Source organism: Hypanus sabinus, chromosome 13 (genome assembly GCF_030144855.1).
Source record: "Hypanus sabinus isolate sHypSab1 chromosome 13, sHypSab1.hap1, whole genome shotgun sequence".
NCBI classification, from domain to species: domain Eukaryota; kingdom Metazoa; phylum Chordata; class Chondrichthyes; order Myliobatiformes; family Dasyatidae; genus Hypanus; species Hypanus sabinus.
The window spans coordinates 32,254,870-32,280,738 of NC_082718.1; the positions used below are offsets into that span (position 1 = coordinate 32,254,870).

Here is a 25,869-nt window from a genome sequence, read left to right on the forward strand (position 1 = left end):
CTGATAGGAAAGAAAGTAATGTTTGCAAGGACTGGCCCTTTCACCAGAAGTGAAAATGGAAGACAATGAAGAGACAAGGGACTGAAGAATCTCGAGCCAGGGTTCCCATTCTTGTTTTATGCCATGGACCAATACCATTAAGCAAGGGGTCCATGGACTCCAGGCTGGGAAACCCTGATCTAGAGCAACAATCCGTGACTAGGACCCCCATCATCCAGGCATGCCCTCTTCTCATTGCTACCATCAGGAAGGAGGAGCCTGAAGACACACATTCGACGATTCAGGCACATCTTACCTTTGGCCATTAGATTTCTGAATGGACATCACAGCCCTGAACAGTATCGCGCTACCTTTTCTCTTTTTGCACTACTTATTTAATTAACTTTTTTTAAAAAAAACTATATGCTTCTTACTATGTAGTTTACAGTTTTTATTATTATGTATTGCATTGAACTGCTGCCGCATAACACCAAATCTCAAGACATATGCCAGTGATATTAAAACTAATTCCGACTCGATTCTGCTGGAAGAACTCAGTGGGTCGAGCAGCGTCTGTGGGGGTGGGGTGAGGAATAGTCTACGTTACGGGTCGAACCCTGCGTCAGGACAAGATGGGAGACAAAACAGAGCAAAGCGTAACACCAAAAATTCCCCGAAATATTTCTATTTTAGGGGTGAAATTAAACCCCGAGCTTGTGGTTTAATTTCAGCTAAAGCAATTGAAATCTACTCGATCCCGCCCCTTTCAATGTGTGAAAAGTGACGAATCGGTTGGTAAAGTGTCTGTGTATAAGTGGGGGAGGCGGCAGCCACTGTGAGCGTTTGGTGCCAGTTGCGATGCTGAACTGGTCGGAGTCCGCACGCTTGAGCAGGCTGCGCGTTGCTGGCCGACTGTAATAAAATGCAAATGTGCGGCTGGAATCTCTAATCAGTTTCGATTCGGCGCTGAGTGTATTGCCTCGGAGGGGGTCCGGCCGCACCGTTTGATGGGGTAAAAAAATGTCAGTCAGGACTGGCTTCTACAAGCAAGAATTAAACAAAACGATATGGGAAGTGCCGGAGAGATACCGGAATCTGAGCCCGGTCGGATCTGGGGCTTACGGATCTGTCTGGTAAGTATCATGTCTCCTGCAACCCAGTCTATACAGCCAGCAACATTTTATACGTCGTTTCATGGATGTCATCGGATTTTTTTTGTTGTTATAGGCACAAAGCTTACAAAGTCCGCAAACATTACAAATGTGGTTTTACATGTAAAGGGTCCTGCTTTGTGTGGGCCTGTTTGACGAAGGTCGAAATCGATATTTGAAGTGCTTGGGATAGCGAAGTGTGAACACTGCAATCTAGACTAGGCTAAAATAACTAGATATCGAGCCTTTATCCGGATCGCAGGAATTAATTGAAGGGCTAACCATATTGGAAATGCTTTATATGGGCGTGGTTAGTTCAGTTTACGGATCAAGATGCGGGAGTGCTGATTCGAAGCCATTCCGAGATTGTGAAACAAAATGTGCTTTTGGGTGTTTACCGTGTGAGAAGCAAAGTGAAACGACAACTGCATCGCCCCCTGGTCCGGTGTTTCCAGTAACCCGATGTTCAGGGGTTCACCATCAATTGTGTTGATAACCGGCGTCTGTAGTCCTTTCTGTGCGTCGGCAAAGGGCTAAAAACAGCACCGTTAAATTCCTTTATTTGAAAGATAATTTTTTTCCCGGAAGTCTTTTGCCGCCTATTTCTGGCGAAATATATCCATGGTTTGCTGTTATTGCAATTGTCTAATTACACATTGAATTCCACGCTAATATATACAGTATGTAGAATTAAATTCCTTAAGATTTATTTCGGTAATATTTGTAACTCAAATACTGTAAGTAGTTTATTCAGTAATTTATATTTCTAATAGATGAACCTTGGTACGCTTTATGCATAATCGAGTTCTCCAATTTGTCCGATTACTAAATGTAATCAATTATTACGCATTATTAGTAAGACCCGTTGAATGGTGCAGCACTGGAAGATATTTAGGCTTTAATACTATGCCAACTCTTTCAAAAGCCGTTTCATTAGTATTGTAACAATATTCGTTCCTTGCATCTCTGCATTTTTTCTCTTCGAGTTGTAATCCAGTTCCCGTTAGAAAGTTATTATTGAATTTCTATTAAAACAACACAATGTCTAGGAAAATGTCTCCTCATCTTTCCGCTTTTTTAAAACCAGTTAACTTAAATAAATAATCCCTCCGTTCACCAACCGTCTTGCACAGGAACAGTTCCCTGTTATTAACCCTTGCAAAATCCATCGTTGCTTTGAACACTTCCATCCTATCTCCTCCCCAACTATCTCTACTTCTAAGGAGAATTGCCCCATATTCACGGTAGCACAGTGGCTAGCACAATGCTTTATAGTACCATCGACAGTACCAACAACCCGGGTTCAATTCCCGCTGCTGCCTGTAAGTAGTTTATACTTTCTCTGTACCTCCCAGTGCTCCAAAAACCTGCCAGTCCATAGTTTGATAGATTGGTCATAGTAAATTGTCCCGTGAATTAGGCTGGAATTTAATTGGGATTGCTGGCCCTCAAAGAATTAACCAGTTTCGATAATGATCCAGGGCGATAATTTCTGGGTAGAGATTAGTAAAGGGAATAAATAACATCACAGTGGCACAGGCAATAAACTGAGAAATATCTGAGGCATGAAATAGCAGTTACAGTGGGGGACTTTAACTTGCACATAGATTGGGTAAACCAAGTTGGTTGAGGCAGTCTTGGCTTTCTTGAACAGCATGTTACTGAATTTACAAGAGGATCTTGAATTTTGAATCTTGTACTTAGGGATCCTCTTTGAAAGAGTGATCACAGTGTTAGTTCGATCTAAAACCAGTGTATTCTGCCTAAACAAGGGAGACTACAACGGGATGAGGCATTGGATAGGGTAGACTGGGAATGCAGGCTATGCGGTGGGATGGTGGAGGAACAGTGGAAGACTTTCAAAGAGATTTTTCAACACAAGTATATTCCAGTTAAAAGCAAGGACAGTGAAGGTTGGGAGAGCCAGCAATGGATAACTAAGGAAATAAAGGAAGGCATTAAACTAAAAGCTTGTGTGTACAAAGTCACCAGGAGAAGTGGGAAACTGGAAGATCGGAAAAATTTTAAAAAGCAACAAAGAACCACTAAGCGAGCAACAAAGAAAGGGAAGATGGATTATGAAAATAAACTAGGACAAAATATAAAAACAGATAGTAAAAGTTTTTGTAATTATATAAAGTAGAAAAGGCTGGCCAAAGGTAGGTCACTTAGAAGACATGAAAGGGTAATTAATATTGGGTAATGAGGAAATGGCTGAGGCTTTGAATGACTATTTTGTGTCAGTCTTCATGGTGGAGGACACGCCTAACATGTCAAAGAAAGATGATATGGATGTGATGGGAGGTGAGGACCTCAATACAGTAGCTATCACTAAAGAGGTAGTACTGAGCAAACTTGTGGGCCTAAAGTCCCCTGGTTCTGATGGAGTTCATCCCAGGGTACTGAAAGAAATGGCAGAGGTTATAGTAGAGGCTTTAGTGATAATTTACCAAAATTCTCTGGACTCTGGGCAGGTCCTGGTGGATTAGAAGAAGGTGGATGTCATGCCATTCTTCAAAAAAAGGATGTAGGAAAAAGGCAGGTAGCTATAAGCCAGTTAGTTTAACACCAATAGTTGGGAAAATGCTTGAAGCTGTCATTAAAGAAGAAATAGTGAGGCATCTGGAATGAAATGGATCCATCATGCATACACAGTATGGATTAAGCAAAGGCAGGTCCCGTTTGACAAACTTACTGGAGTTCTTTGAGGATATATCAAGTGCAGTGGATAGAGGGGAATGGATGGATGTTATTTACTTGGATTTCCAGAAGGTGTTCAATAAGATGCCACTTAAAAGACTTATCCATAAGATAAGGATGCATGGAGTTGGGGTGATGTATTAGCATGGATAGAGGATTGGTTTACTAATAGAAAGCAGAGAGCTGGCATACATGGGTGTTTCTCTGGTTGGCGATCAGTGGTGAGTGGTGTGCCACGGGTCGGTGCTGGGTCTGCAACTCTTGACGATATACATTAATGATTTGGAAGAGCGGACCATGTGTAGTGTATCTAAGTTTGCTGATGACACTAAATTGAGTGAAAAAGCAAATTGTGCAGGGGATACAGAGAGTCTGCAGAGTATAGGTAGGTTAAGTAAGCAGGAAAGAGTCTGGTAGATGGAGTACAATGTTGGTAAATGTGAGGTCATCCACTTTGAAAGGAAAAATGGAAGCTCAGATTATCATTTAAATGGTAGAATATTGCAGCATGCTGCTATGCAGAAGGACTTGGGAGTGCTTTTGTATGAATTGCAAAAGGTTGGTTTGTAGGTGCAGCAGGGTATCAAGAAGGCAAATGGAATGTTGGTCTTCATTGCTAGGGGGATTGAATTTAAGAGCAGGGATGTTGCATATTGCAACTGTACAGGGTACTGGTGAGGCTGCACCTGGAGTACTACATGCAGTTCTGGTCTCCTTACTTGAGGAAGGATATACTGGCTTTGGAGGCAGTGCAGAGGAGGTTCACCAGGTTGATTTCAAAGATGAAGGGGTTAGAATATGAGGAGAGATTGAGTAGCCCGGGACTGTACTTGCTGGAATTCAGAAGGATGCGAGGAGATCTTATAGAAACATAACATTATGAAAGGGATAGATAAGGTAGAGGCAGGAAAGTTGTTTCCACTGATAATTGAGACTAGAACTAAGAGGCATAGCCTCAAGATTCGGGGGAGTAAACTTAGGATGGAGATGAGAAGGAACTGCTTTTCCCAAAGAGTGGTGAATCTGTGGAATTCTCTGCCTAATGAAGCAGTGGAGGCTACCTCAGTAAATGTATTTAAGACAAGGTTGAAAAGATCTTTGCAGAGTAGGGGAATTAAAGGTTATGCGGAAAAGGCAGGTAGGTGGTGATGAGTCCATGATCTTATTGAATGGTGGGGCAGGCTCGACAGGCCAGATGGTGTGGAAGCGTGTCCGTGTGCTGAAAACCTCCAAAATTCAAAGTAAATTTTATCATCGAAGTACATATATGTCACCATATACAACCCTGAAGTTCATTTTCTTATGAGCATACTCAATAAACCTACAAAATAATAACCATAACAGACCAGCCAACCAGCACATTCAGCTGGAATGCAGAAGACAACAAACTGTGCAAGTATAAAAAGAAGAAATAATAATAAATATATAAGCAATAAATATTGAGAACATGAGATGAAGAGTCCTTAAAAGTCCAAATTGTATATGCAGAATTTGTTAGAAAATGATCATAGAAACCAGGTCCCTTTTATCTATCAACATGAATACACTGCTAAAGTCTTATTTACACAATGGACATCCTTCCTAAAATGCTCTCCAAATGAAAAGCATTTAGGAAGTATTGCATATTTCCCTTCAATAGTCCTACTTAGAATAAAGCCAGTAACTTTTTCTGACAATTGGTAAGTTTTAACTCTTTGTTTTATGTTTTGCATCTGATTGTCTTTGAATTAACCCACTCCGATTATATACATATGAGTGATAGGGTGGAGATGCGTTTCTACCAAAGGACATGTAAGTCTCTCCTTTGCTCCGATAGCCTGCAGGTCCCCCTTGGGCAAGGTATAGCACCTGCTTAGCACCTCGCCTGTCCCTCGATCAGGGTCACGTGAAACCACGGGAGCAGGTGGTGGATGGTCGTATGAGCAGCAAATGCATGTCACAAGTCCTGGTTATGTGACCACTGATGCCAGGCAGACAGTCTGATGAGTATTGATAATGGCTGGGGGTCACTCGGCTTGTAAAGACACTGTCCAAAAGAAGGCAATGGCAAACCACTTCTGTCGAAAAATTTGCCAAGAATAATCATGGTCATAGAATACAACATGGCACATTATTATGATGATGAATATATACATATTAATCCCATTGCTTTTATTTCATAGCCAATTAATCTAATTGGTTAATCTGTACTCTTGTCCATTTTCAACTTTCAGTTTCAGCAGTCTTTCATACTTTTGCTTTAAGCTGGGCTACAGAAGATCAACTGAGGTAAAATATAAAACCTGTATATATCAATAAGGTGCCGAAGACTTTTGCTTGGTACAGTAGTAATTTAATGTATTGCACTGTGCTGCTGCTGCAAATGATAAAACAGATTTTGTGATATATGTGAGTGATGATGGGCCTGATTCTGATACAGGTTTCTATTGTGGACTGAGAGTGGGAAGGGGGCAGGGAGAGGAGAATCATGGTTGGGAAAAGGGAAAGGGAGAAGGGAGGGAGTGGGAAACACCAATTATTCAGAGTGAAATGACTTTGCCACTCCCACTCCTAGTACTCCTTTTCTGCCACCCTCTCCATTCCCAACATTCTTTGCAAGATTTATAAACTAGCTCTCCGTTCCACATTGACAAACTGTGCAAAACTCTTTGGCATCCAAGCCAGATATATGTGCCTAAGACTTGCATAGTACTTTATGTAGTGTATGGTAGAGTACTAAGGTATCCTGTAGAACAAAGGGATCTGGGAATACAGATCTATCAGAGGTAGCCTGGGTTGGCCTTACAGTAGGTTGATTGGTCACGTGGGTAATTGGGTGATACAGATTCAACAGGCCAGAAAGATCTGATACTGTGCAATATCTCTAAATATGTCATTGCAAATAAACATCGGTTAACTGTCAAGGAAGGAATACATACGAGGGGTGATTGATAAGTTTGTGGCCTAAGGTAGAAGGAGGCAATTTTACAAAGCCTGGCACATTTATTTTTCCTACATTTACATGCTTAGTCCAGCAGTCCTGGAGAATACAGATCCCTTCTTTGTAGAAGTTGGCGTCTTGGACCTCCAGAAGTGGTCCACAGCATGGGGTGATTGATAGGTTTGTGGCCTAAGGTAGAAAGAGATGAGTTATTAACTTAAAACTTTCTGCATAATCACTCAGAGTTGAACTGCACATGCATGTAAAGAGAGCTGTATAACTCATCTCCTTCTACGTTAGTCACCCCTGCTGTGGACCACTTCTAGAAAGAAGGGATCCGTATGCTCCACAACTGCTGGACTAAGTGTGTACATGTAGGGGGGGACTATGTTGAAAAATAAATGTGCTAGGTTTTCTAAAATCGACTCCTTCTACCTTAGGCCATAAACTTATCAATCACCCCTTGTAGATTACAATATTACCTTACGGCTGAAAAAAACCATGAAAAGGTGGTCCAACTCTGACTAAAAAGAGAAATTAAAGATAGCTTTGAGCCCCTCTGTTGGTCGACCATTTGCGCTGCATCCCAGCTGTCCACATGATGTGCAAGCAAGGGCTGTTGCCCATGCAGCAGGTTCCCCCTCTTCATGCAGCTGATTATTCTAAAGGAATGGGAGAGATTGATACAGTTTGGCACCACTGGCCTCTCAGAACATGCCTGTCAGCATTGAATTCTATGTAGAGCTGCCTTAGGGACTCCAGTTCCAGATTTTTCCCTCGGAGTTTGCTCGCAAAGCCTTGCCCATGAGTGGTATAACTGCAAGACAGAAGAAATTTGAGACCAGAGTTTTCCTTCTAAATGAGCTGTCAAACATGACTGACAAGCCCCGTCTGCCCTGAGGACTGGTTTTAAGGCATAGCAACCTGCCTTTACCCCTTCTCCTGTTAGTAGAAACAGCTCCGCTGGGCTTAGTAGCTAAGCCATACATGAAGGCCAGGAACTGGACTTGGTTGTCAGAAGCTATATGAGATGCATTCTATTGGGAGCATTTAATGGGTAGTGGGAGCTTATCCAGGCTTAAGGAACCAAAGATAGTATTAGACAGAAGGAAAAGGTTAATATGCTGCCAAGAAGAGCGGTGAACTTGATGATTGCGAAAATAACGGATTTCAACAAAAAGATGAAAGGAAGTTAGAACAACAGAGTAATCTTGCAAGAAGCACATAAAGTATTAAAGCTACCGTAGATATGGCAAGAAGTAGAATGTTTGCAAAAGTTAATTTTGCAAGTTAATAATTGCAAAAGTTATGGGACGATTTAACCTGGCCGGTACATCTTTTGACTGTAGGAGGAAACTGGAGCACTCAAAGAAATCCCATGTATTCCATGGGGAAAATGTACAGAAATTCCTTAAGTAGGACACCAGGATTGAACTCTGAACTCTGCCACTCTGAGCTTAAACAACATCATGCTAACCGCTACGCTGCTGTGGTGCCCAAATTTACAGATAATAATATGTTTAAATTATTATCGAAAAATACAGAGTGCGTCAGTGAAACCTGATGTTATAAAGCTATTAGAATTTAGTACAGGATTAGGAGTGCACATACATGATGCCTTTAATCTGGTGTTAGAAATTCCGTAGATAACCCTATTGCCATAAGGTCAGTGTCACTTCTTATATCCAGACCTTTCAGTAGTCGATGAAAAAGGTTTTATTGAGAGCTCCCTTATTCTTCTAAGCTCAGAGCCATCAAATACTCCTTAACCCTTTTATTCCTTGAATCATTCTTCTGAACCTCCTCTGGGCTCTCAATGCCAGCACATCTTCCTTTAGACAATGGGTCCATAATTGCTCCCAGTACTCCAAGGCAGTCTGCCAATACCTTGTAAAGTCTCAGCATTACATCCTTGCCCTTGTCTTCTAGTCCTCTCAAAATGAATGTTAGCATTGCATTTGCCTTCCTCACCACTAACTTAACCATCAAATTAACTTTTAGGGAATCCTGCATAAGGACCCCCAAGTCTGATTTTTGAATTTTCTCCCCATCTAAAAATAGTCTTTGTCGTTATTCCTTCTACCAAAGTGCACGAGCATACACTTCATTATACTCCATCTGCCACTTCTTTGCTCATTCTCCTAATTTGCCTAAGATCTTCTGTGGACTCCCTGTTTCCACAACACTACTTGACCCTCCACCTATCTTCGTATCATCTGCAAACTTGGCCGCAAAAAAAGGTGGTCTCAACACTGATCCCTGTGGAACACCACTGGTCACTGGTTGCCAACCAGAAAAGGCCTCCTTTATTCCCACTCTTTTCCTCCTGCCAGTCAGCCAAACTTCTATCCATGCTAGTATCTTTCCTATAATGCCATGGACTCTTATCTTGTTAAGCAGCCTCATGTGCAGCACCTTGTCAAAGACCACCTGAAAAATCAAATAAATATCTTTTGTCTGTTTTGCCTGTTATTTCCTCAAAGAATTGCAACAGATTTTTCTGCCAAGATTTTCCCTAAGGCAATCATACTGATTTTATCAGGTGACTCCCAAGTATCCGAAACCTCATCCTTAATAACGTACTCCAACATTATTGACATTTCAGGGCTTTGGTATTTCTATCATTCATTCTATGGAGTTTCGTGTTTTGTGGATGTCTGTAAAGAGTATGCGTTTCAGGTTGTATATTGCACACATTCTGTTACTAAATGAACCTTTGAACATCTTCCCAACCACTGAAGTCATGCTAACTAACCTATAATTTCTTACCTCTGCCTCCAGGTCTTCTTAAAGAATTGAGTGGCATTTTTGAAGGGAGGGATAAAAATAACACAATGTGTTTCAAGTGGCCTCAACAATTTTTTTACAACTGCATGTCTTCCATAAATTAATGAATTCCTGCAGATCATATTTTCTCTTCCAGTATCAGAGTTTTGATGCCACATTCATCATATCTACAGTTGTCTTCTTGGAGTTGCTATGTGCTATTGTCTAGCTATATGGTGATAAAATTTTCTTGTCTTTATTGTATCATTTTCATTGCATTAGTAAGTGTGTAAACAGTCAACATTTCAGGCTAAGACCCCTCATCATTTGAGTCCTGATGAAGAGTTTTGGCCTGAAACGTTGACTATTTACTCTTTTCCATAGATGCTGCCTGGCCAGCTGAGTTCCTCTAGCATTTTGTGTGTGTTGCTTGGATTCCCAGCATCTGAAGATTTTCTCTTGTTTGGCATTAATAAATCTTGCTGATTTAGGTCTTACTATCTCATTCGTAGTGGTTTATGGTCTATAATTAGGATAAAAGTTCTGCCTGGTATTAACTGAAGGTATTCTCTTGATTCCAAACTCTGCTCTGGAAGTGGGAAGTCTTCTCACCTGCCTATCACTTACCTTTGGGTCCCCTCCTCCCTTTTCTCCTCTGGTCCACTCTCCTCTCCTATCAGATTCTTTCATCTCCAGCCTTCCCCACCCACCAGGCTTCACCTATCACCTTGTAGCTATCCTCCTAGCCCTCCCCTTACCTTTTTATTGTGCCATCTTCCCCTTTCCAGTCCTGATGAAGCATCCCAGCCTAAAACATTGACTGGTTGTTCATTACCAGCGATGCTGCCTAATCTGCTGAGTTCCTCCAGCGTTTTGAGTGTGTTACTCTGCATTTCCAGCATCTGCAGACTTTCTTGTGTTTGTGCTCCTCTCTGAGTGATTCCTTCTCAAGCTGTGCATAATTACATTTGCTTCTTGTAACAATGTGAGAGACAGAATCAGTGGATTTTGCTTTCTCAACATTCCTGTTTCTTTATCACTGAACCTTCCTCCTAACCTGCATAACATGACAGCTTCAATTCATAAAATGCTGGAGGGACTCATCAAGTCCGGCAGCATCTATGGAAATGAATAAACAGTCAATGTGTTAGGCCAAGACACTTCATCAGGACTGGAATGGAAGGTAGAAGATGCCAGAATAAAAAGATGAGGGTGGGGGAGGAAGACTAGCTAGAAAGGGATGGGTGAAGCCAGGTAGGTTGGAAAAGCAAAAAGCTGGAGCAGAAGGAATTTGATTGGAAAGGAGAGTGGATCATGGGAAAAAGGGAAGGAGGACGGCCAATGGGGGAGGTAGTAGGCAGGTGAGGAGAAGAGGTAAGAGACCAGAGTGGGAAGCAGAGAAGAGGGAAGTGGGAGGAAAAAAAAGAAGAAATAAAAACTACTGGAATGAAAAATCAATGTTTATACCATCAAGCTTGGAGGCTACCTAGATGGAATATGAGATGTTAGTTGTCCACCCTGAGAATGGCCCTAACTAGTTGAGGAGGAGGCCATGGACTGACATGTTGGAATGGTAATGGTGATAGGAATTAAAGTGGTTGGCCATCATATGTGATACCATAATGAATGAGAAGAGCTTAACTTGCTAATCTTCTCCTGCATTTATCACCTACAATACTGTGCAAAAGTCTTAGGCACATGTATAGAGCTAGGGTGCCTAAGGCTTTTGCACAGGACTGTAGTAATTTTATCTATTGCACTGTACTGCTGCAACAAAGAAAAACAAATTTCATGATGTATGGGAGTGATGATACACCTGATTTTGATATGGGTCTTTATTGTGGACTGAGAGTGGGAAGGGGGCAGGGAGAGGGGAATCATGGTTGGGAAAAGGGAAGGGAGAGGGGAGGGAGGAGGAGTATCTAAGTGACATTCTGTAATGATCAATAAACCAGTTGTTTGGAATCAAATGACTTTGGCTGGTGTCTCAGGTGGGTGTGTCTAGACCTGTGCCCCCTCCCTGCCCTTGCAGTCCTTTTCTGCCACCTGTCCCACAACCCTCCTCACCATTCCCAACATCCTTTGCTCCTGCCAGATTTGCAAACTTGCTCTCTGCTCCTCATTGACAAATACTGTACATGCAAGCATCTTTGGCACCCTAGCTATATTCAGCACGTACAGTGTATGTGCGTAAAAAAATTTTTGCACAGTACAGCACACTTTGTTGCTCTTTGTTCGACATCCTTTTATCAGACTTCATCAACTCCATCACTGACTGAAGCCTGTCAGCTTAACCTTCAGACATTGCAAAGACACACACATTTGCTTCATTTCAATTTCATATTCTGCGCTCGTGTAAACTGAGCCTTGATTCAAAAGTCAGAAATTCATCTCCTGTGTTTGTAACATTCACAGGTTCCACAAGCAATGATCCAGTCTGTGTAAAGTTCTTCCTAATGGCTTCAAGCCTTGAGCAAAGATTTAACTCCATCGGGTCAACTTACAATTTATATATTGATGGCCAGGTCAATAAGTGCTTGTGTGCAAGTATCAGAGATAACCAATTTTATAAATGCCTTTGACCTGCAAACTTTGCATACAATCCTAGCAAAATCTTTAGCAGATAATGTTCCTCATTTTCATCTTAATTTAATGAGACTTTGTAGCTTGCACAAAACTGCACTGTTGTTGCTGCAGCCTATCCAGTTCCTTCTCAAGTCAACTCTTGTTGGCTTGAACATGATCTGCCATGAATGTGCATACTGTACCCTGTTCTGTTACTGAAGTTGCCTTTCAGCAGATTATCATGACCTACCAACAATGTGTCAAGCTGAAGGTTTGAAATGTTAGTACTGGAATCCCTTTTGGTTTCCTTTAGTTTATCCCTACCGTTAAATTTGGCCTGCCTTTAAGTTTGCAGCAAGCTTTGTACATAACTATCTATACTCACTGCCTTCTGCATTCCATTGAACCTTCCATTTGCTCTGCAAAACCTCATCAGAGTAGGTTTTCAGTTTGACAGCATTTTCTGTCCATGGTATCTGGCTAGATGTGTTTTGTGCTTTATATGTGTTCTTTTTGCATGGGGGGTGGGGTTTGATGTTATTGTTGCCATCTGCACGATTTGTTTTTTGCACAAGGGGGTGGTTCACGTTAGTGTTGCCGTTAGTGCGTTTTGTTTTTTTTGGCGCTTGGGTTGTTTGATGTTTTTCTTTGAACGGCTTCCATTGTTTTGTGGCTGTCTGGAGAAGAGGGATCTTAGAGTTGTGTATTGAATACATTCTTTGATAATGTACCTTGAACCTTGAAAACATTTTGCCTCATTGGCAAAGAATCTATGGGAGCATTGATGCAGATACCAATATGCTTGTTGCTAATATCTGAAACAAGCGCAGAGTGGTGGAAGAGCTCAGCAGGTCAATCAGCATCTGCAGAGGCAAAAGACACAAGTTAATGTTTTGAGTTGAGATTTGAAAAGAAAATGAATAAATTTGCCAGTAGAGAGTAGTATAAAATGGGCTGGGGTTGAGATTGGTAGGTGATAGTGGAACCAGATGCAGAGGGAATGCTGGGCAGACAGGGATAGTGTATGGGAGAAGAAAACTAAGTGATTCGGAGAGTGTGTGTGGGAGGGGAGCATGAGGAGTATAGGTTACTGGAAACTAGAAAACGTAATATCATACCATTGGGTTGTAAGTTAGCCAAGTGGAATCTGAGATGGTTTTCTTTGATTGCAGTTTGCCTTTCTACTGCAATGGAGAAGGTCGGGGACAGACAGGTCAGAGTGGGAGGAAGAGTTAAAATGACATACAGCTTGAGATGGCCATTGTACACAGAGTGCTACTGCGTCACAAAACACTTGCCTGATCTACACTTGATTTCACTCTTCTCTGGCATCTTTAGCTTTGTCTGAAAGTCTGTGTGTTGCTGCCTTACTTTTGTGGCACAGATATTGTACAATCCCAGTTCCTTGTTATCTCGTTGTTATGAAATCCCGTAACTGGATCACTTACCAGCAAAGATAGAGAGGTCCGTTGAAGTCTGATGGTACTATTTTTTAAAAGTCTTTATTTATGAAGGGGCACAAAAATATGATTAATACAAACATTCAGATAATATACGTCGTCACTACTCAATCTAAAAGCGCGGGTCTGATAATGACCATCAATAAGAAACAGCTCGATCATTTGTCTAGGGGATAATATATTGTCCGATGGAAATATAAAAGTCACTCAGTTCCTGCAGGCCTCAGCCTTTTGGGGGGGGTGGGACCGCTGGGTTTTCACTTGTTGGAGAGAGAGAGAGAGAGATTGGTGAGAAAAGAAACTTGCCTGGGTCTTTTATGAAGCGAATCCATTGAGTCAGGGGAGTGGGCTTCCCCGTTGTTAGCTAAAAGCTGGTTTCCATGGTTCCAGTCACCGATTCCAGCAACGGAATCGAACTCACGTGACTTCCTTCAAATGGCATCCCGCTACTATGGGATCGTTAGCGTTTCTTCTGGTGTATCTGAAGGGGTTGTTCCCCCAGACCCTCCTTTATACTTCCTCACGGGGTCTCAGATGTCAATCAGGTTGGGATGATGCAATCTCTCTCTCAACCAGCCCACTTTGCCCGAGGGCTTGCACGTAGCATAGTCCCCAATCCACAAACGTGGTCTCCAGGAGACAATGGTCAATGTCGCATTATTTTGCATCGCGGTAGAACGAGGTATTCGGCAAGTCTCTCTCCTATTTCCTGGGTCTCCTGAACGGACTCTATAGTGATCTTGCGATTCTCACAAAGGAGGGGGCTACCCCGCACCCTTCGGCCCCTCAGAGCTGTGGTACATTCATAACATCGTGAACTCGCACATAATGAAGTTCTCCTTCCTGCTGTTGTTTCAGATTGGACTGAGGTTGCTTTAATTATTTATCTTAGTCTTGGATCTTTAGGCTGTGAAAATGTGACTTGACTTTGCAGCTGAACCACTTGCTTACTCTAAAGTGATAACACTGTTTTACCACCCTCTCTCTGTCCTTGTCCATGGTCTTGGACAAGGTTTAATTGAAGCGGTTTGTTGCTCTTTTTTTTTCTTGTTGCTACTTTGTGCAAATTTGATGCACTGGCTCTGAGCCCATGGTCAATGAACGACATAGGACTAGATTAAACTAAGCTGAACTGAACATTCCTGGACTATCTTGATGACTTTGTGGTTTAATGTTTTATATTCTGTGGGATTTTTTTTGCTTTTTTTTTGCTGTGTGCATGATTTGTTCATATTTTGCACTTTGGGGGTTTGAGGTTTTCTTTGAACGAGTCCATGCTTTTCTTTGTTTTGTGGCTGTCTGTGGGAAGACAAATCTTGGGGTTGTATACTGCATGCACACATTGATAATGTAATCCTCAGGCTCAGCCAGCACGTGTTCATCTAGGGGACAACAACTCTTGACCCCGCCAAACTGAGAAATCTCGTTTATGTGGATGCTGCGTCGTGTGTTGCCGGGGTTACAAATCCGCCCCGCGTAATATCAGACCGTACACCAAATGTAATTAAATGCTTGAATTTTATATATCAATCTGGATAGAGTGTTAGTAAAGAAAATAAAAAGAAAAAGGGCCCATTTTAAGGAAAAAGTCTGTTGTGCATCGTTGGAGCTCACTGTTGGTTCATTTGTTCCCGTCGACCTCCGAGCGTAGCCAACCCTCGGACCCTCACTCCTCGGTCCACTCCGACTCTCTCCATCGCTCCCCAATGAAAGACCGCGAGAAACCCGGCTCCCAGACACACAAGGAAGAACAACATTTCTCCCATTGGATAGCCCATGCATTCCAAAGTCCCGTTATCTCCAGCCATAACCCAAACATTGCTGTTACAGACAAACCATTTCCTCAGCAGTGGAACATTACACAGAAGCCATTATATTAGACTTAACAGTGAAACCTTACGGCGTGTTACAATAATAAATGTACTTTGTAACTTGAACAATTGCAATGATGACATCTGACTGGACTAGTCCCACCAGAGCATTTTGGATTTGAAATCATGACCTTGGACCTTGCTCATACTTCCTGTGGACTGCAGTAATACAAGACACGAGATTATGCAGATGCTGGAAATCCAGAGCAATACACACACGTTGCTGGAGGAACTGAGCAGGTCAGGCAGCATCTTTGAAAATGAATAAACAATCAATGCTTCAGGCCGAGACCCTTCATCAGGACTGGAAAGGAAGGGGGAAGATGCCAGAATACAATAATACTATTTGCTTATAGTGGGCAGAATACCTACAAGTTCTTGGCTGCCATTTCCATCGGCAAAACATCCACCGGTTTTCCATGCAAGTTTGAACATCAGGTTTTGTGTGAAACGAGCGTTATTTCATCTTACCCCTTCACACTCAAAATTATCACCTTAGGCAGGATCCAACTGGCATTAATTGCAATGCAGGGATAAGTTTGTTAATGAAATAATATACTCATTAATTTGTCTCACTTAATTTCTGTTTCAATGTTCCAAACATATAATTTTCAACTATTTCTCAGTTTCAATTTTGGATCAAAGTAGTTTCTACTCATCACTAAAGATACTTTATAGCATGCCATGTGCTGTGCGCCTATCTCCATTGGGAACATTTGAACACAGGCATTGCATGAATGAAGGTTCTCACAGTATCACCTTTTTCAGTCTCCAGGGTACTGTTCCCTTTCTTTAAAAAAAAAGTACACTTTTTGTGTATGGAAACGGGCCCTTTGGCAAAACGGCCCCAAAGCCAGCCAAGATCCCCATCTAAGGTGGTTCCATTTGTCCACATTTGGCCACATCCCTCTAGACCAGGGGTTTACGACCTTTATTGTACCATGGAGCAATACAATTAAGCAAGAGGTCCATGGGTCCCAGGTTGGGACCCCCTGCTCTAAGCTTTCCTATCTATGTTCCAGTCCAATTGCCTTTTAAATGTAGTTAATGAATAAAGAACAATGCGACACAGATCTTTGCCCATGATGTTCCACTGGCCAATATAAACTTGTTTCATGATCAATCCAAACCTTCTACACAGTGTATAACCTTCCACTCAATACACCCGCCTCAGCCATTTCATCAGGCAGCTCATTCAACATGCAGATCACTTGTAGAATGAAAAAGTTGCCCCTCAAGTTCAGGTGTAATCTGTCTGTTTTGTACAGGTCATACATTCCCCAGAAGAGATCCCAATAATCCGCAAATTTAAAACTCTGCCCCCTGCACCGATTCTTCACCAACACATTCATCTTCCATATCATCCTATTCTTGCCATTACTGGTGCATGGCACAGGGCAGCAATGCAGAGAATTCCAGAGGTGATCTCTCTCGTTGCCTGCACCAAAAAGCTTTCTACCTATTTCCCTGATATTATCTCTTCAGAACGTCAAACCAATATGTACCATGACTTCTAGCTGTTCATTCTGCTGCTTAAGAATGCTGTGGACTCAATCCGACACATCCCTGACACTGGTATCTGGGAGGCACGTACTAATTAGGAGTCTCTTGCAAGTCCACAAAATCTTCTGTCTGTTTCCCGAACTATTGAATTCACTATCAACACCGCTAAGTAGTGGGGTGGAGATGCATTTCTACCAAAGGAGTTAGGCTGCTCCTTTCCTCTACTAGTGCGCAGGTTACCCCTGGGTAAGGTGTAGCACCTGCTTAGAGCTCCCCCCACCCTCGATCAGGGTCATGTGAAGCCACGGGAGCAGGTGGTGGATGATCGTATGATCAGCTGGTGCATGTCACATGTCCTGGTTATGTGACCACTGACGCCAGGCAGACAATCTCTGAAGAGTATTGATGATGTCTGGGGTCACCTGTAAAAACACTGCACAGAAGAGGCAATGGCAAACCACATCTGTAGAAAAATTTGCCAGGAAAGATGATGGTCATGGGAAGACCACGATCGTCCATGTCACACGACAAGGCATATAATGACGTAAGTTTATTTATTGAGATACCGTATGGAATAGGCCATTCTGGCCCTTTGAGCCCCACCACCTGCAATCCTAATCACAGGACAATTTACAATGACCGATTAACCTACTGACCTGTATGACTTTGCACTGTGTGAGGAAACAGGAGCACCCGGAGGAAATCCATGTGGTCATGTGGAGAATGTACAAACCCCTTACAGGCAGCAGCGGGAATTGAACCCAGGTCGTCTGTACTGTAAAGCGTTGTGCTAGCCACTATGGTACTGTACCGCCCCAATGATGATCAACACCGTTCTTATTGCACCTTCTTGTTTGTCTGCACTGCACTTTCATTGTAACTGCAACACTTTAATTCTAATTCTATATCTTGTTCCCTTTCCTTTGTACTACCTCAGTGCACTGTTGTAACGAAACGGGTGATGAGCAAAACAAAGTTTTTCGCTGTACCTTAGTATATGTGACAATAATGAACCAATTTACCAATATTTAAGATTCTTTCGCTGACTGACTGATTGGCAATGAGAAAATTGGCATGAATTCAAAAGTCATATACTTTCTTTTGACATTTATTGGAAAGTCCCTTGGTCGTAAGGTAAGTGTATTTTTATAGCAATATCAATTGCTAACGTATTACACAGGAAAAACCTAATGCTTGATAATAGATTTCCATAGAAGTATATCCAAGTTGCTCCACTTATACCAGGAAACAAATCAAGTGTAATTATAATTTCACTACTAATAACAATTTGAATATTGTTTTCAGCAGAGTTTCATGACCAAAGAACTTATGTTTTTCAAAAACATTTGACTAGAAGTCAAAATCCATTCTGCCCCAGATGAATTTGTTAAGAATGCTTGTGTTTACCACAGTTTTCTGATGGAGCCCAGTACATGAGGGAGAAACAACTGTTATGTACCCCGTAACTGGGTCACTTACCAGCAAAGATAGAGAGGTCCGTTGAAGTCTGATGGTACTATTTTTAACAGTACTTATTGATAAAAATACACAAAAATAATATCAATGCAAACATACATCGTCAATACTAAATCTAAAAGTGCAGATATAATAATAATCGATAAGGAATAGCTCTATCGTTGTCTAGGGGATAATGTATTGTCCGATGGAAATATAAAAGTCACTTTAGTTCATTCAAGCTGCAGCTTTTTGGTTGGAGAGAAAGATGGGTTAAAACTTGCCCATTCCTTTTATGATGTCAATCCTTCGAGAGTCGTTGGGAGTTGATTTCCCCGTTGTTAGCTAAAGACCGTTCTTCCGTGGTAAAGGCTCACCGATTCCGGGGCAAATGGAAAAGGACTCACGTGGCCTTCCCACCAGCTAGCGTTTCTTCGGGTGCGTCTGAGGGGCTGTTCCCACAGACCCTCTTTTATCCTGACTCACAGGGTCTCAGATGTCAGTCATGTTGGGATGATGCAATCCCTCCACCAACCTCCCCCTCGGTTCATTGCCTGGGGCTTCGATGCATCGTACAGGATTCAATACACAATCCCGTCTCCAAGAGACAATAGGCGGTATCCATGGTTTCGCCTTTCGGAGGCCAGGACACATTCCAACTCTTTGTGGATTCTGCTTGTCTTTCTCTCATTTCCTGGGTCTCCTGAACTGACTCAATAGTGATCTTGCGATTCTCACAAAGGAGGGGGCTACCCCGCACCCTTCAGCCCCTCAGAGTGGTGGCACATTCGTAATACAACAGCATTACTTGGAAGAGGCCAATGTCTTTTGAAAACCTCAAATCATTGCCCAGAATGTTTGCAGATTTCAGAGCACTTTGTTTAAGGATTGTGATGTTTGGGAGCAAATTTCAGGTTTATGGAATTGACACATGAAAGCTTAAAATCCTTAAAGCATGCTGATTAAAATACTCAAAGGATGCTGGTTTGCAAGTCAAAAGCTGAAAAAAGAACAATGTAGAAACAGTCTCATTGGTTTCAGTTATCATTTTCTTAGAATTGGGTATACATAATAAGAAAAAGCCCACAGGGGTTCTTCCTTCCGTTCCCTCTATTTGAATCTGACCCCAGCAATGTCCTCATCTGGCCTTACATTTCAGAGCAAATGGTGAGCACGTGGAGCGCGTTGCAGAGATGCTGGTAGAGGCACATAGGTTAGGTGCATTTAAGAAGCTCTTAGGAGGGCACATGGATGAAAGAAAAATAGAGGACTATGTTGAAGGGGAGGGTTAGATTGATCTTAAAGTAAGTTAAAAGGTCGGCACAACGTTGTGGGTCGAAGGGCCTGTACTGTGCTGTAATGTTCTACATTCTGTGTTCTGATTACTTGCTCAGCTCTCCAATCATGCTTAATGACAAATACTGAAGTTTGGACAGGAAAATAACTTGCGTTCAACATTACAAAAAAAGAAACTAGATTGGTGTTTTCTGTGAAATGGCAGGGCACCTGAAAAGCCTGTCTGCGGAAGGGGCTAGAATGACTAAAGTTGCAGTTGACTAGCCTTAGGAAGGCCAGTCTTCTTTGCACAATGTGTGGTGTTTGTGCTGTGAGCTTTGTGGGCATTGGCGCTACAGTTTCGTTTGCTAGTCTGAAACTTTCATTGAACAAGAACCTCTGACAGATGGTTGAATATCTGGTTTCCTTTTATAACTCTGCCCTTTTATTTTCTTTGTTCTTTGTGTCACGGCTGTTGCTCTCTTCAAATGCCGCAGCAGAGAATATGAATTGGCAAAAATCTCACCTTTCACAGCATGCCACGCTGCTTGCAGTCTGCAGGCATTCATTCACAACAAGTAGCACACACAAAATGCTGGAGGAACTCAGCAGGTCAGTCAGCATATATGGAAATGAATAAACAGTTGATGTTTCTGACTGAGACCTTTCTTCAGGACTGAGAAGGAAGGGGACAGGTGCCAGAATATAAAGGTGGGGGGAACGGGAAGGAGACTAGCTGGAACCTTTTTGCCCCTTCATTCTCAGTCCTCTTGAAGGTTCTTGGCCTGAAATGTCGACTGTTTATTAATGTTGCTTGTGTGTGTGTTGCTTTGGATTTCGAGCATCTGCAGGCTTTCTTGTGTCTAAAATGGGTGGTTACTATTTTTCTTAGTCTGCTTCTATTCCCCAAATTTGGCTTCTGCTTCAAACAGATCAAGATTCCTTATGTGGCTAATTGATGTCATTTTAAAGGACAATGCAAATGTTAGCATAAATGGAAACAGTAAGCTATGGACAGTGCACACCAATCCAACTCCCCAAATTTGAGAGATGAGATGAGTGAATACCCTAGAAGAGGTATTCCTACTGTGATGGACAGTGCTCAGTAAATGCACTCCTTATACATGTGCATTTACACGCGTGTGCGCGCGCACACACACACACACACACACACACACACACACACACACTGCTGTGTCATTCTACTATCATTCTGAGAGTACACAAGTTTATTTTGTAACATGATTGTAACTACGTTGTGGGGTGCAAGATATTCTAGTTCATCTGTGCTCTTAAGTTAACTTTGTGGGTAATTGGAGATGGTTTATCCTGTGTCTAATAAACACTCTGAGTAGGAGAGAGGGAATGGACTGCTAGGAGTTTACACTGGCCAAAAATAGTATAGAGCTATTGCTGTGATTTCTGGCAGATATCTTTTTGTAAATATTTGGCCGTTTTCTTTTTGCTATTTTTGTTAATGTTTGTAAGTTTGATTTTTGATGCACTTAATAAACACTATAGTGCTAAGCATCTCCAGCCAATTATTTTCTTCAGTCATAACCACATATTTAATACCTTCCTTATCTAAGAAAGGATGTGCTGGCATTGGAGAGAGTCCAGAGGAGGTTCACAAGGATGGTTTTGGGAATGAAAGGGTTTCTTTTATTCCCAAAGGGTATGAGGAGTGTTTGATGGCTCTGGCCTGTACTCACTGTGGTTTTGAAGAATGAGGAAGGATCTCATTGAAACCTATCGAACATTGAAAGACCTGGACAGAGTGGATGTGAAGAAGGTGGGGGGAGTCTAGACCAGAGGGCACAGCCACAGAATAGAACAGAAAAGGGAAGGGATTTCTTTAGCCAGAGAGTGGCGAATCTGTGGATTTCATTGCCTTGGACAGCTGTGGATGCCAAGTGGTTGGGTATATGTAAAGCAGAGATTGATAGGTTCTTGGTTAGTCAGGGTGTCAAGGGTTACAGGGAGAAGGCAGGAGAATGAGGTGGAGAGGGATAATAAATCAGCTATGATGGAATGAAGGAACAGACTTAATGGGCTGAATGGCTTAATTCTGCTCCCGTGTCTTATGGTCTCATAGAAAGCAGCATTTTGCCAAGCATGGCATCAAGGGACTTGGAGCAGAGTACCTGCAGCTAGTCCAGAATGTGTACAACCTGTATAGCACGCTCACATCTCGCCATGAATGAGTGGTAACGGGCTCCATGGGAGTGTTATTTAATTAAGGCAGAGTCCGGGATTTGTCCAATTTCATGGTGAAAAGGTTTTTTTTAATGTTTATTTAGAGATACAGCTCACAATAGGCCTTTCCAGCCCTTTGAGCCCCACTGCCTCAGCAACCCCTGACAAACCCTGATTTAACCCTATTATGATGAATTTAATTTGGCTGTTTACTTCAGACCATCTGCTGAGGGACAAATGTAGTCAACAGTAACACTGTGAAGTACAACTTATTACTAACTTAAGATTAATGTCATTTCCTGTACCCAAGTGTAATGAAGACAAAATAATTGTTACTCTGGATATGATGCAGCACAAAAACACAGGAGATAAAGAACACAATAAAACACACACAATAAACATAAATACATTCAATGTATATAAGATATCTTATGTATGTCCATAAAGTGACGCTGGGCTGCCCATAAGGTGACTGTCAGGAAATAATAAAGTAATGGTGGAGTTAGTGGGTAGAAGTGTTGATCAGCCTTGCTGCTTGGGGAAAGTGACTATTTTTGAATCTGATGGTCTCGGCATGGGTGATAATATTTTCCAAGAGTCAGAAGGCTGTGATCGCCCATGTCATATGACATGGCACATAATGATAATGGTCCTGGGCTGATTCTACAGAGTTTCCTCCCTGATGGGACGGGGACAGGCAGTCCATGAGCAGGGTGGGTGGGATCCTTCATGATTGTTAGGGGTTTTTTTTTCTTTTGTGTTAGGGCGTTTTTGTGGTTAGCACACAAGGCCAGTAACTTCAACCGCCAATCTTCAGATCTGAACATGGGCTGTAGATTGAATTCAAAATACAGCTTGGACAGTGGATTCCTAAAAGTTGTGAACTGCAGTTAATTGGAAGACGAGAGAAAAATTTAAATGCTGATTTAAAATTCATTTGTGTGTCTGTAGTGTGGGTGCAAAGAAGGAGGTGTAAAGATTGTATGTAATTCAAAGGAAAGCAATGTAGATACTTAAAATATAGAATTCTCCTTTTGATCTTTAGCACATAAAATGTCACGTAATGTTGAGTCAAGCAGCCTCTTCCCCTGAAAGGGGTCTCAATATGATGCCTGCTGTGTCTCATTTTGTCAAATAAAGAAACTACTTCAGAACTACCAGTACTTCTCTCCGGTGACTCTGTTTAGGCGACAGTAATGATGTTACTGGCCCTTCTCCAGCACCTTTCTGTATATGTGTTCTCGATGTTGGGTAGGCTAGTGCCAGTGATGGGGGCTGATGCTCAGTTTGCTCTCTGTCAAGATCATTTCACTTCGGACTATGGTGCAAGTGTGACCATGAGCTAACTTTTAGGTGTGAGGTAAGTGAAGACCCTTGTCATAAAAGTCGCATTTGACCAAATATGGCACCAAGAAAGCTGAGTAATACTGAAGTCAGGGTGGATTGTAGGTAAGCTGTCCAGAGGTAAGAGCCAAAAGTAACATTACGGAACATGTTGTGTTTGGTGATTGGCGACCATATCAGTCCCTAAAGAGCCTTGCACAGAAATGTGGGTGCCATGGCTCTGGCGTTTTCTGTAAGGAATCTTCCTGTGGAATGTGTGGGTTTTCTCCAGGTGCTGTGGTTTCCTCCCACAGTCCACAGCCGTTCCAGATAAGTTAATGGGTCATAAAAGTTTGACTGTGGTTAGGTTAAGGGTAAATCTAGTTTGTTGGGGGTTGCTGGGCTTGAAGGACTGAAAGAGCCTATTCTGCACTGTCTCTAAACAAATAAATAAATAAATGGACGTTTTTTGATCTTTGCAATTTCAGCTGCTCAATCTCCTTACTCCCCCACTGTATAATAAGATGGGGGTTGATTGCTGAGGACTTGAAAGAAAATCAGCACCATTTTCCATTCCGCAGATAATTACTGAGCCTTTCCCTGCTGTGCCAGTGCCTACAAGGCACAGTTCAAAATGGTGATGTTTACCTAAATGAGAGCACCAGCGGATTCAACACCACACACAAGCCCGGCTGTCACCACCAGCATACTGTGACTGAAATGTGTTCTGTTTGCTAGCCTTAGAGAGAGTCCAGAAAAGGTTCATGAGAATGATCCCAGGAATGAAAGGGAATGAGGAGCATTTGATGGCTCTAGGCCTGTACTCTCTGGAGTTTAGAAGAATGAGGGTGAATCTCATTGAAAGCTGTTATGGACAAAATGGGAGATGAGGACCTCGATAAAATTACTGTCACTAAAGAGATAGGGATGAGCAAACTGGAGAGCCCAAAGGTAGATAAATCCCTAATGGGATTCATCCCAGGGCGCTGAGGGAATTGGTGGAGGTTATAGTAGACACATTGGTAATCATTTACCAAAATTCTCTAGACTCTGAGCAGGTCCTGGCGGATTGGAAGACAGCAAATGTCACGCCACATTTTTAAAAAGGATGTACAGTTGGCCCTCTTTATCCGTGGGTTCCGCATGCGCGGATTCAACCAACCGTGGATGGGGAAAACCCAGAAGGTCTCTCTCCAGCACTTGTTGCTTGAGCATGTACAGACTATTTTTTTCTTGTCATTATTCCCTAAACAATACAGTATAACAACTATTTACATAACTTTTACATTGTATTGGGTATTATAAATAATCTAGAGATGATTTAAAAGTACAGGCAGTCCTCGGGTTATGAATGAGTTCTGTTCCTGAGTCCATCTTTAAGTCGGATTTGAAGTCAGAATAGGTACATCTGGTATTATTTAGCATCAGTTAGTAAAACGTTATTCTTAGTATATAGTATATATTTTACCTTTCTATGCATATAAAACACTTAAGAAATAGACATATTTCAATAATTAAACCACTGTGTTGCTTAATAATAATTGTAGCTTTCATCGGGGCAGGGCCTTTCACATGCTCCATCAAAATTGTTCCGATCGTTGACCAACTGTGGCCTAATGCTTTTCCAATGACTGATGGCGTTTCACCTCTTTCTGATTGCTTTAGTACTTCCACTTTATTTTCAATCGTGATCGTGATTATTTTCGTGAACAGAAACACTGCGGATTCAGAGCTGCACCAGGTCCTAAAGCCCACCGGACCGAGACAGGTTAAATAAAGTCCGGGGTTCCACTGGGTTCTAAAGATCACCGCACTGAGACAATAAGGGACTTGAGCATCTGTGTTTTTTGGTATCCGCGGGGTGTCCCGGAACCGATCCTAGGTGGATAAGGAGGGCCAACTGTAGGCAAAAGACGGGCAACTATAGGCCAGTTAGCTTAACATCTGTAGTCGGGAAAATGCTTGAAGCTGTCATTAAGGAAGAATTAGTGAAACATTTAGAAAGGAGTGGTTCCATTAGACAGACACAACATGGATTCAGAAAGGGCAGGTCCTGTTTGACAAACTTACTGCAGTTCTTTGAGGACATAATGACTGCAGTGGATAGAGGGGAGCAGGCGGATGTCGTGTACTTGGATTTCCAGAAGGCATTCGATAAGGTGCCGCACAAGAGACTTATAAATAAGATACAGATGCATGGAGTCAGAGGAAGTGTATTGGCATGGATAGTGGATTGGTTAACTAATAGAAGGCAGAGGATTGGTATAAATGGGTGTTTCTCTGGTTGGCAGTCTGTGGTGAGTGGGGTGCCGCAGGGGTCGGTGCTGGGCCTGCAGCTGTTTACCATTTACATTTGGAAGAGGGGACTCAGTGTAGCGTAGCAAAATTTGCTGATGACACTAAACTGAGTGGAGAAGCAAATTGTACAGAGGATGTGGAGAGTCTGCAGAGGGATATAGATAGGTTAAGTGAGTGGGCCATGCTCTGGCAGATGGAATACAATGTTGGTAAATGTGAGATCAGCCACTTTGGAGAGAATAATAGAAGAGCAGATTATTATTTAAATGATGGAAGATTGCAGCATGCTGTTGTGCAGAAGGGACTTGGGAATGCTTGTGCATGAATCACAAAAAGTTGGCTTGCTGGTACAACAGGCAAATGGAATGTTGGCCTTCATTGCTAGAGTGATTGAATTCAAGAGCAGG

The 25,869-nt window shown here is 42.2% G+C and overlaps 1 protein-coding gene across 1 annotated transcript in view; it reads left to right on the forward strand.

The window, feature by feature from the left end:
* The first annotated feature begins 681 nt into the window (after positions 1-681).
* The window catches only part of LOC132403762 (mitogen-activated protein kinase 11-like), a 77,065-nt gene continuing 51,877 nt past the window's right edge, over positions 682-25,869 (forward strand). The window contains exon 1 of the mRNA XM_059987430.1: positions 682-1,112. Within this exon, the coding sequence (XP_059843413.1) occupies positions 1,000-1,112 (113 nt within the window). The 5' untranslated portion in view covers positions 682-999. The remainder of the gene's footprint in view (positions 1,113-25,869) is intronic.